Source organism: Sapajus apella, unplaced genomic scaffold (assembly GCF_009761245.1).
Source record: "Sapajus apella isolate SASKATOON/1434 unplaced genomic scaffold, GSC_monkey_1.0 scaffold46, whole genome shotgun sequence".
Classification (NCBI taxonomy): domain Eukaryota; kingdom Metazoa; phylum Chordata; class Mammalia; order Primates; family Cebidae; genus Sapajus; species Sapajus apella.
In genome coordinates, this window is record NW_022436986.1 from 11023155 (window position 1) to 11035382 (window position 12228).

The 12228-nt window shown below is 43.5% G+C and overlaps 1 protein-coding gene across 3 annotated transcripts in view; it reads right to left on the reverse strand.

The window, feature by feature from the left end:
• ABCA1 (ATP binding cassette subfamily A member 1) overlaps positions 1-12228 on the reverse strand; it is a 154951-nt gene that overhangs the window by 20699 nt on the left and 122024 nt on the right. For all 3 annotated transcript variants that reach the window (XM_032240240.1, XM_032240242.1, XM_032240241.1), the window contains exons 26-33: positions 11611-11659; positions 11309-11422; positions 9813-9961; positions 8079-8203; positions 6773-6871; positions 3289-3478; positions 1962-2056; positions 624-656 (exon numbers count right to left, since the gene is read on the reverse strand). In XM_032240240.1, coding sequence (XP_032096131.1) covers positions 624-656; positions 1962-2056; positions 3289-3478; positions 6773-6871; positions 8079-8203; positions 9813-9961; positions 11309-11422; positions 11611-11659 — 854 coding nt within the window. The remainder of the gene's footprint in view (positions 1-623; positions 657-1961; positions 2057-3288; positions 3479-6772; positions 6872-8078; positions 8204-9812; positions 9962-11308; positions 11423-11610; positions 11660-12228) is intronic.

A 12228-nucleotide genomic window follows, 5' to 3' on the forward strand; every position in this document is an offset into this window, starting at 1 on the left:
GGAAATCAGTAACAAGGAAACTTTGGGGCCCCTGGAGGCAGCCACATCAGCTATCTCATTTTCCACTATGTACAAACTGGCTTCAAGAATTCTTCTGTCCCCAGTCCTACCTGTTCCTTCAAAACCCAGATGGACAAATGGGTTGAAATACACTGCAAATAGATGGTTTTGGCACTTCTTATTTCCTCCAAGACCTACTTAGTCCCCTACTAAATGGCTACAAATTGTCTCTGAGTCCTTAAGAAGCCTTGGGATTCTGGTTTGGGAGGAAAGTGCAAGTAGGCATTTCCCTCACAACACTACTTACTTGAAATCCTGAGACTTGTGGGAGATGTCTGATTCTCCTCAAGGAAATCAGTACATCAAATATTTCAGAGGCCTCTAGAGGGGCCTCTGGGCACTGAGCCACGATGCTCTAGTCAGAAACTCCATAAAGCAAGCCTAATCTAAATCTGTCTGTGTCCCTGTGTGTACCACGTGTTCACAGGGCTTTTGTCCTCCTCAAGGTGGATGGTACCACAAGTGTGTGAGTGACAAACAATCTCCAAGGCTGTCTTCAATCCAAGACACCTACAGTACCATCCTCCTCCTGAGCTAAAGGTGCCAGAGAGAGAGCAACTTACCTAAACTCATTCACCCAGATCTTGTTCTTTAAGCTGCAGACAGAGACAAAGAAACCAAAAATCAGTTCAAAGAAAGCACTGATCCTGTTCCTGACGCTTCAAAAGGAGTAAGTATCTACCTGGGGATACATGGGAGGGACAGAAATAACCCTAGAATCAGGCTGGCCTTGCAGGGTTGTGCCAGAGAAAAGAAGCCTGTGCTCAGGCCTCTTGCAGTCTTCTCTCTATCTTAAAAACCCCATTACTTCCATCAGAATCATTCCTGGGTTAAACCAATTTACAAACTGCCTTATAGACCGAGATGTGACCGAACTAGAAGATTTTTCTTTTCCTTATTTTTCTGGGCGGAGACAAAGTTTCCTTCTTGTTATCCAGGCTGGAGTGCAATGGTGCAATCTCAGCTCACTGCAACCTCTGCCTCCCAGAGGCAATTCTCCTGCCTCAGCCTCCCAAGTAGCTGGGATTAGACACATGCCACCATGCCCGACTTATTCTGTTTTTTTAGTAGAGATGGAGTTTCACCATGTTGGCCAGGCTGGTCTTGAACTCCTGACCTCAAGTGACCTACCCTCCTCAGCCTCCCAAAGTGCGGGGTTACAGGCGTGAGCCACTGTGCCAGACCTAGAAGCTTTTTCAATTAACAGTAATATTTCAATTGTGGATGACATCTGGAGAAGTTATACTTCTTTCTTGGAAACTCGTGGTCACCATCATTCCAGCATGTCTGTGCTGTTTAAAGTCACTCAGAAACTCCTAAGTGAAAGACCCCAACTGACGAGTAGATGGGAAGGAAACCAGAACAAACATTTGCTGAGCTAAGCATTCAACACTAGGTTGCTATGTCCTGGGAAGCTAGAAGGCTCTCCCATGGCTCCGCAGCCAAGGCAGGCTGCTAAACCTTCCCAGGGCTTCCTCCATGAGACCACACATTATCACGGAGTCCCCCATCAGAGAGTAACCAAGGCGTTCTACATACATCATTTAATTCGGTCCTCATGACAAACTTATAAGAGCAACGTTAATATCACAATTTAGATAAACTAAGGTTTTAAAAGGATAGCCAGTTACCTGGTCAAGTAACTACTAAGCGGCAGAATTTGACTTTGAATCTGTATCTATTTTCACTCTCGACCTGGTTGCCTCAGCCTTGGAGCTGAAACTGAATGTTCACAGTCCGCTTGTCACCTTTTCTAGTTTGGAATAATATCCTAAACTTCCAATGGACAGAATCAGGCCATAATCTGGCATCTCCCCCACTGTCCTAGTCTGTTATTTGTAGATCTTTAATTCCTCTAATTAGTCATAATAAGGCAGGGGCCAAGTTTAGTAGAAAGTCACCTTTTGGCTATGATCTGCACATACGTCTTCACCAGATAATCCGAAATGTTTCTTCCCGTCAGGTCCTGAAGGATGTCTGCAGTGTTTTGTTTTCTCTGTCATCACATGAAAACCAAGCACATGGGTCTTTATAGACAAGAATTGAAACAGAAAGCAAATCAAGGACAAAAGTGACCATGTCCACAGTGTGACTGGAACTCTGACTACAGGCCCCAGACACTGCCCTCAGCCAACCAGCAACGAGACCTGGTCCATCCCGCCCTCGGCACTGGTAATTCACTTACATCAAGCCGAGGTCTTTCCCAAAAATGTATTTTGAACATCTCAACAATAAACATTGAAATGAGATTCTTTGTAGTCAAGAGATTTTTAGGGAGCAGCATCATTATGCCTAATGAATCTTTTGCTCACTTTTATACTGATGACTAGATTATTTTATTATATTACACTATATTATACTATCTTTATTATTTTTTTTTAATTTTTTGAGACACAGTCTCACTGTGTTGCCCAGGTTGGAGAGCAGTGGTGCAAATTTAGCTCACAGCCACTTCCACCTGACAGATTCAAGCGATTCTCCTGCCTCAGCCTCCCAAGTAACTGGGATTACAAGTACGTGCCACCATGCCTGGCTAATCTTTGTATGTTTAGTATAGACAGAGTTTTGTCACATTGGCCATGCTGGTTTCGAACTCCTGACCTCAGATGATTCATCTGCCTCAGCCTCCCCAAATACTGGGATTACAGGAGGAAGCCACCTTGCACCTGGCCTAGCTGTTATTTTAAAGAGTGGTAACCAAGACTTCTTTTAGTTCTTGTACTTATTTAGAACTGTTTGTCCTCACCCTGCAATCTGGATGCTGATAAAATGGCAGAGAGTTATCAAAGCACTCCTCTTTCTGAAATTCTCAGAAAAAAAAAAAAAAGTCTCCAGACTCCTTCCCAAATAGAGTCTCTAAGAATGCCAGAGTTGACAAGGTCCACAGGAGTTTTCTGGTCCAGCCTCCCTAACTCAGGTGAAGAAACAGGCCCAGGGAGTGAAAGAGGCCGGGGTGAAAGGCTACCAGCTTATTTGTTACAGAGCCAAGATTGGAAGCCAGGCCTGTCACAGTCATCCTGTGACTTTTTTGCTGTGGGACAGGCATGGGCACAATGTGGTCCCAACCCCCTCCACTCAAAATTCACATGCTTTTTCCTATGACCAGAAGCAAGTTAAAGATGGAAGCGGACGCTATCGACATCATATCTCACTCCTTCCTGCTTCCAAGTGGAAGCTACCAGCCTACCCTGCACCCCATCTGCTCAGTTGCACCCTGAAAGCACTCACCTGTGGAGGAGGAAGCCCCCCTGCCCCTGGGGGACACACGGGCAGCATCTTCTTGATTTTGTCGCTGCTACACTGGCACGTAGGTGAAGGGTTCTGCATCGTCCAGTTCCCGTGCTGGAAGAGGTCCCTGATGGTCTGGGGAACCGGTGCAGTGGTCCACTTTTCCTCCCCTACCAGGCAGGGCATGTCTCTGCGAAGGGAAGACAGCAAGGTAGGATTACCCGAGAGGGCCTGGCCTTTCTGTTGCCTCAAGAGCACAGGAGCATTTCATAACAACCACAAACATGCATCTATTCCCACACCATTTGGAAAAGACAAGCATGATCTCATTTGATTGCTTGATCCCACAACAGCCTTGTACACTGTGACATCATTTTATACATAAGTAAAATAGAACACAAAGAGACCCTAAATGTTTACATACTGAGCTCAGTTCAATCCAATCAGTCAACCATTTTCTCATACAAGTCTTCACTGAGCATCTACTACGTGCCAGATGCTGTCTGGTGTATTTGAGAGTCTAAAGTGAAAATACCTGCCTTCATAGGGGTGTATGCCCATGGAGGAATGGAACAACAAATAAACTATCAAGACAATCTTAGATGGCCAAAAATAAAGCAAAATAAAAGGGCAGCAACTGGAGAGAATGGACCTACTGCAGAGAAGACATTTCAGCCAAAACATAAACAATGATGGAGAACAAGCTGGGCAAAGATTTGGCGAAAAGAACATTCTGAGCAAAAGCAATGGCCAGTGCAGGTACAAAGGCCCTGGGGAGAAATGCGTTTCTCTTTTTGAGGAGTAACAGGAAGACAGCATGGCTGCAGTAGGATAAGCTACGAAGAAGAGTAATGATGAATGAGGAGGGGAGGAGCAGATGACAGAGGCCTGGGAAAGAGTCTGGATCTCATGCTCAATGTGCTGACAAATGGAGAGTGGCAACATCCAATTTATGTTCTCAAATGAGTGGAGAATTGGTGGGGGTGTGGTGACTGGGGTGAGAGCGCTTGTACGTGAAGAGCCAGTTGTCTGCAAATATTCCCTGGAGGAAAGACGCAAAGGCTTCAACCTTGTCTCCAGCTCGGAATCACTGTGGGATGTCAGCAGGTGTCTTTTGGGGGTTTATTTTTCCCAATGGTAAAATAAAAGTTTAAAATGACTTGATTCAACAAGTCACTTCCAGTTTCCTCACAGTTTCAAAATTCCACAATTTAAAGTGAAGCTACCATCATTATTTCCTTATTATTAAATATTAAATATAATTGCCAGGCATGGTGGCTCATGCCTGTAATCCCAGAACTTTGGGAGGCTGAGGTGGGTGGATCACTTGAGGTCAGGAGTTCAAGACCATCCTGGCCAACATGGTGAAACCCCACCCCTACCCCTGGGGGACACACAGAGAACTACTAAAAATACAAAAATTAGCTGCTGTGGTGGCGCATGCTTGTAATCCGAGCTACTTGGGAGGCTGAGGCAGGAGAATTGCTTGAACCCAGGAGGCAGAGGTGGCAGTGAGCGAGCCAAGATTGCACCATTGCACACCAGCCTGGGCGACAGAGTGAGACTCCACCTCAAAAAAAAAAAATCATATATATATTTAACTATTTCTTATTGTTTTCTTATGTATTAAACATTCAAATGAACAGTTTTTCAGATTGATCTCTAATTGTCTCCTTAAAGCAGCTGAGCTGACTGGAAAAGACAGACTAAGACACATTGCCCTCCTGAAGCTCACACCCTGAACATTCAAAAGAGGACTGGCTGAGACAAATTTAAATACTGCTGAGACAGGCTCCTGTCAAATTTCCTTCAGCTCTACCATTTTTTGCAAAACCTAAAATTAGAATTTCAGTAAGAGTTGCCAGGGTCTTTAAAGGCCCTTCCTTCCGGCCACCTCCGACAGACTGTAGGTGGGTCTCAGACATAATGTCTGAACCCTCCGATGTCAGGGCCATGCCTCTTTTGTCTCTACGGGCTCTGAGCCTGGTTCTGGCTCCCACAGAGCCTTCCTAGGCTGGCATCAATCCATGAGCTCATATGGTTCAGCTGGCCAGTGATGAATCGAGATGACTATATTATCATCTCATCTCATGCTCTATCTTCCCTACACAACCTTCATGTGGAAAATCAAAGGTACCATGAAATCCATAATAGCTATACATGTGTCCTTCTCCATCTTTGTCATCTGGTTTACAATATTGGCTGCTAAGATTGACCACCCATTACGTACTAACTACTAAGTACTTACAAATATTTAGTAACTATCCAATACTAATTAAGAACAAACAAGCTCGCAGCAGCTATCCATTTAGAAATCTGCTCTAGAACCTAGTATAAACAGGTATCATAAACACCGCTCTGTGGTGTGCAGAGACAGCCATCTTCCCATGAACACTTGAATTTGCCCCTGTCTCCAATTCTCCAGTACCTTCCCAACTTGCCATAAGTCCTCAGAGATCACTGTTGTTTCATGACCTCAGCTGAGATTCCGCCTAAGTTTGGAACCACTAACCCACCTCTACCAGCCTTGAGCTCCACCTCATAAGATCCTCACCCCTCCACCATCTTTACTCACAGTGATCTGGTGACCTCCCATCCCCTACACACACTTAAGAGTCATATGGATGCTTCGCTGGATTTATTCATCCATTGCCTACTTTTTAAAAGGGGTTTTTGAAGGAAAGTACAATACAAATACACAATTTAAAAAGAAGAGGCTGGGTGCAATGGCTCACACCTGTAATCCCAGTACTTTGGGAGGCCGAGGTGGGCAGATCACAAGGTCAGGAGTTCGAGGCCAGCCTGGCCAACATGGTGAAACCCTGTCTCTACTAAAGACATAAAAAATTAGCCGGGCGTAGTGGCACATGCCTGTAATCCCAGCTACTTGGGAGGCTGAGGCAGGAGAATCACTTGAACCTGGGAGGTGGAGGTTGCAGAGAGCCGAGATTGTGACCCGTTTCACTCCAGCCTGGGTGACAGGGTGAGACTCCGACTCAAAAAAAAAAAGAAATGAAAGAAAAGAAAAGAAAAGGAGAAAGTGTTCATTTTTATAAAAATTCATCATATGCAATCTTGTCAGATTATAAAAGTGAAGAAGCTAATAAACAAAAGTTGAAAATCATATATAATGTCAGCCTATTAAAGCACTTAAGTACAGTGGCTGGGAGAGAAAGGAAGGAAAAGCATTTGATCAGTAAGTGTAAAGTGCTATTTAAATTAAATATTAATGTTCTAAATCAGTAAACAAATGTCTGTAATGATGTGCTCTGCCTGGTGTTAGAAGACTCTCCAAACGTTTGTTCCTAGATCATTTGGTTAGGTTACTACATTGGCTTTTTGTAATTAAAACATAACAATGATAATGATTCAAAGGGCAAATGCTGGTGGTCACAATGTGACATGCAGCTGATACATGCAGCATAGTCTAAATTAAACCAGGTGACAGCACAAGAAGCCAGCTTATGGCTACAGTGACACTCACGGGATTGGGTTTCCTTCCATACAGCGGGTCCCGAAGCCAGGGTCTTTCACGAGGGCATTTAAGAGTTCCAGGGTGCCCATGTCCTCAGGAGCATCGTTGCTGTGGGTACATGAGAGGCAGCCAGCTTAGCAATTCATTAAAACCAGTAATCAGGAGTTTAAAATGATTTTATAAATTAAACATTTTAGGAAGCCTTTCTACAAGATAGGCTCTAAAAACACAAATGGGCAAAACACAGAAACCACCCAGGAGGATCTCAGGCTCTGGCCCTATATTTGGCATCAAGGTGACGTAGAGCACTCCAAGGTAGAGCTTGTATAAATGGGCTATATGTATAAAGGTGCCTATGCGTACACACATGTACGTATACATATGCATTTATATATATTTTTTAATTTGAAGTAAAGCAACTCATTAAGTATTTCAAAAGTCCTTTTACAATTATCCCTTTGGCACAGACAAGCAGGATTTTCTAAGAAAGGGCAAGACAACTGTACTCTTTGCAAGCACAACTAAAAAGCACAAAAATAACAGGCACAGGTCACAAACACATGCTATGTTCTACAAACACAGGCAATAAAGGGTGAGCCGCTGGGAAGGAAAGAATAAAGTAAACCTGAACTATATAGGAAGAAAACATAGGCTTAGAGAAAAACAGGCCAATCAAATATATTTATACACATATTTGTAATGCTTCCCTTTTGTATCATTGATACACTTCCCCCACCTATAGGTCTACAAATCCTTCGGGACTCAAGAAAGCTCCTGCTAATTAAGACCCCGAAAAACCCTTTGTCCTTTTCTTTGATGTAATATAATGTTACGGAGTAGAGGACGTTTTTGCCTAAAGAACAAACACTAGCTAACATCCCAAATAGAATAGATAATTACATAAATTATACTTTGCAGAAAACAAGTCTCTGGAGGTTCTATGCTTTGACAGTGTGCCCTGTGACTCAATTACAGAATTAAAACACAGGTCCCCAAATCCAAATATTTTATAACTGAATCATGGATTTTGGCAAGGGTAGATGATTTTACCTAAAACATATGTGGATGTTCCTGACAACAGAAGGATAGAGAGGAGAGAGGCTGAAAGGTTCAACAGAAGACCAGTCTATTTATTACTTCAGGGTTAGTTCGTTGCTGTTCTATGCATGCAATATTAGCTTATACAGGGGCCTGATCCACAGCAGTAAAATCCATTCTACGGTGTAATTCTTAAGTCCATTCCCTTGGCCCTTGTAAACATCTTTGGTCTGCTTGAATCTTCCCCACTCCTGGGGCACAGAAGACAAACACATACCTGACAAATGTGTACTGTTCATTGTACATCCAGGGCTGAAGTTCCAGGCTGGGGTACTTGCCAAAGGGTGGCACGATCAGGCTGAACACAAGGGCAATGCAGACAAACACAGCTGGCAAGACAATCTTTTCCCAGGCAGTGGAGGGGGCAGGGAGACAGCAGGAAAATGGCGAGTGTTAGAAACAAGGCCAACGGGCAAATCGCCGAGAGTCCAGCCAGCCTCCCCGACCAACCAGCCCGGCGACGAGGAGTACAGGGCCCATGACTGTGCTGCAGCAAGGCATTCTTGGCAGCTGGGAAGCAATGGAGCCTGAAAACTAACCTTTACCCTGGCAGGACGAGGCCAGCGGCTATGGCCACCTGGTAGAGGCACTAAGCCGAGAAGTTCACAAGTAAACAGTGATCACATTCAGGGTGACTCAGAACACTGGGTCCTGCCCTTCTTCCTCCTGAAGACTGAGAAAGACCTCACTGGGCCATGAACCCAGGACCAGGAGCCAGAAGTCCTGAGTCCTGGTTCTGTCTCTAATACAAGCGCACCCATGTGAAGTCCTCTCCCCTCTGGCCTCAGTCTTCTCATTTTAATCTGAGGTCTGAGAACACATCCCTATTCAAATCCTCCACTGTAATAAAACCAACTCTACAGCAATGGCTCCAATCACGGACAGCCATAATCACTAAGAATAAATATCCAAATCCTTCTTCAGCCTCCTAAGACTTTCTACCATATCTTCTCTGAAAAAAAAAAAAAAAATGACTTGGGCATACTTTCCATTTATTGCTGAGAAATGTATCCCTTATAACCTTAATGATTCAAATAATGCCCCTGATTCTAATGTTCTGGGATTTCAATGTACAAAATTAACACTCAGTGAATAATTCTGTACTACCAGTACTAGAGTGAGAATTATCTCTACGTTGTCATTATTTATGGTTGTGCTATCAATGATCATTATCAACAAAGGTAACTGAGGATCAGAGAGACTAAGCATCTTGCCCAAAGTCATACAGCCAAAAAGTAGCAAAGTCAGGATCCAACTCCAGCTTTGTATGCTCTAAACTCCTGCTCTTAACAGTACCCACATCATCAGCATGGAAGACTCTCTGCAGACCTTTTCTGTACATTTCTTGATTTTATAGAGTGAAAAAATTTAACCCTTCTAACTAGGCAAGTTAGCAGGAAAATACTGACATGTAGATAATAGTATAATGAGTCTTCTCTGTTGGCCAACTATATTCTGACCTCTCTATCTTTTCTTTCAGTTTGAGTTAAACAACAACTTAGAGAACAATCATGTTTCTAATAAGTTCACAGGTCAAGTGCATCTGGGCATAACATGCCTCGTGTTATGACAGCTGAATATACTCAACCAGTTTTTCTACGCTGTCCTCTTTATGTTCTCCTCCAAAATAAAAATAACAAATTCACACACAAAACTAAGTACTAACTCACGTCAGACTCCATTCTAAGTACTCATTCATTTTTATTTTTGTAACAACGCTGCATCGCAAGTAATACTATTATCCCCATTTTACAGAGGAGGAGACTGAGGCATAAAGAAGTAACTTGCCAGCAAATACACAAGTGGCAAGGGATAGAACTATGATTAAAATACAAATAAATCTAGCTCTGGCATCCATATCTTGACTAGGATGCTATCCTGCCTTCACTGGTCACAGAGCCTGCAGCCCACCCATGAAGCCAGGGTCTCTGGCCAAAACAGCACATCTCACCTGAGCAAAAAATCCTTTCCGACTCCGTCTGGCAATTAGCAGTCTCTTCCACAAAAGGGCTACAAACTGTTGCTGTGTGAGTTTCCAGCCCTTCACCTGGTAGGAGCCTTTGCCATCCATCCCACTGAGCAAGTCTGTCTCTCTGGATTCTACAAGAAGCCAACACTGAAGGTCACCTACTATCTTAGGTATTTTTGACATTGCCGTGCTCCTTCTTCTGGTGTCTTCAACAACTATCTTGGAGGCGTGTGTTTGAAGCTAAAAGTTTCTCAGAAGTAAAGGGCTTTCATGATAAAGCTATGTCCAAGGAAAAGTTATGACTCAAAATGTCTAACAGTGGCAGTCTCTGCCTTTCAGTCCTTGTCCGATAAGTACAGAAAACAAAGGTGTAATGAGACAACAGAAAAAATGTGTTCATGCATAATCAGGTGCTACAGCCTGCCACTTGGACATATCAAGTCATCAATTTCTTCCAGAATATTCTGTGAAACAGGCATGTACATAGCTTGACATATTTGAGAACACAGTGGCAGTCAGCTTCTCACCTGTTACATTTTGGTAAAACGTGAACACATTTGAAATGCACTGCTACTATGAAGTTAGGCAGTTACGTATAATGTAAGAGCCACACACTCTTGTGAGCAGGGGTGAGAGAACTGGAACGTTTTCTGTTCCTAAAACTTTTCTAGAAATTCTTGTCCTAAACTAATGATATCTAACTGATGTGCTTTTACATCTTAACAATATTTGTTTGATGTCCTCTGTCTCCTCTCCATCTTAGTTAAACACACAAGGACACACTCATCCAAAACAGCTGTCTTTTTTTTTTTTTTTTTTTTTTTTTACTGGGAATTTTTTCTCTCTTGTTGCCCAGGATAGTGTGTAATGGGGCAATCTTGGCTCACTGTAACCTCCACCTCCCAAATTCAAGTAATTCTCCTGCCTCGGCCTCCCGAGTGGGTGGGATTTACAGGCCTGTGCCACCACACCCAGCTAATTGTTTGTATTGAGTAGAGACGGGGTTTCACTATGCTGGTCAAGCTGGGCTCAAACTACTGACCTCAGGTGATTCACCCGCCTTGGCCTCCCAAAGTGCTGGGATTACACGCATGAGCCACTGTGCCCGTCCTCAAAATATCTAAGTCAGGGTACAATTAACTCTAACGGTAAATTCCCCTTTCTGACTCTTTCAAAATCATTCATCTACTCGATTTAATATTTGTTCAACAATTAAGCACCTAATACATAAAAGAAATTCAGAGGATTAAGGCACCATCTTTACGTCTTTAAAGGAAGTGATATGGTTGGGCTTTTTCAGGTTTGACCACAGCATGATGCTGCAAAGAATAAGTGGCTTTTACCATTTTCTCACGTCTCTTTGGACTCCATAGGGATCTATCACCTTGGCTAAAGGCCATCCAAAGAAAACAGCTGACAGCATGAAAGAGAAATTCACATTCCAACAGTGGAACGTGGTGTATCTTTCCCAAACAGACCTGGGTCTATGTCAGAATCATTTGGATCAACAGCATCGTCTTCAGTGAACGGGCGAAGACAGCTCTGCTTGTCCCCGAAGGCCCGCCTATTTCGTCTTGCTGGCAAGGTACCATCTGAAGGCACAAGGAAAGAATCCCATCGTTTATTTTATTTACAACAAAACAAACCTTCCCCCTCTGTAACAAATCTACACTCTACAAATGAGAATGCAATAGAACAATTCAAAGGGAAAGGTACAATACTGGTGTGCTGAGAAAGCCTTCAGGAGGCACTATCTTAAGTGTGCCATCAAGGCAGTTACCTGAGGTCTCAGCATCCACCCCACTCTCTTCAGCCACCTTGAGGAATATCTGAAAAATGAGAGCAGGTGAGAACATTATAAGCACCAATGTTAAGACAGTAGTCACCATGGCCATGATTATTACATTATTGAGTGGCATGTTAGCCCCTTAAGACATTTCTTAATACTACTTTGTCAGAGTCACTTGGGAGAGAAGGCATTTTTTGCCAGAAAACATTTCCTGAGTGGTGAGAGCTATCAATCTAGACAATCATTTTCAAATTAAAGCTATGGCCGGGTACAGTGGCTCACGCCAATAATCACAGCACTTTGGGAGGCCAAGGTAGGGGGATCATCTGAGGTCAGGAGTTCAAGACCAGCCTGAACAACATGGAGAAACCCCATCTCTACGAAAATACAAAATTAGCCAGGCATGGTGGCACATGCCTATAATCCAAGCTACTCAGGAGGCTGAGACAGGAGAATCACCTGAACTCAGGAGGCGGAGGTTGCAGTGATCTGAGATCATGACATTGCACTCCCTGGGCAACAGGAGTGAAACTCCGTCTCAAAGAAAAAAAAAAGCTATGACAGTAGGATGCTGCAAATTTGTTCTGAGCCTACAGGGAATGAAGGAAT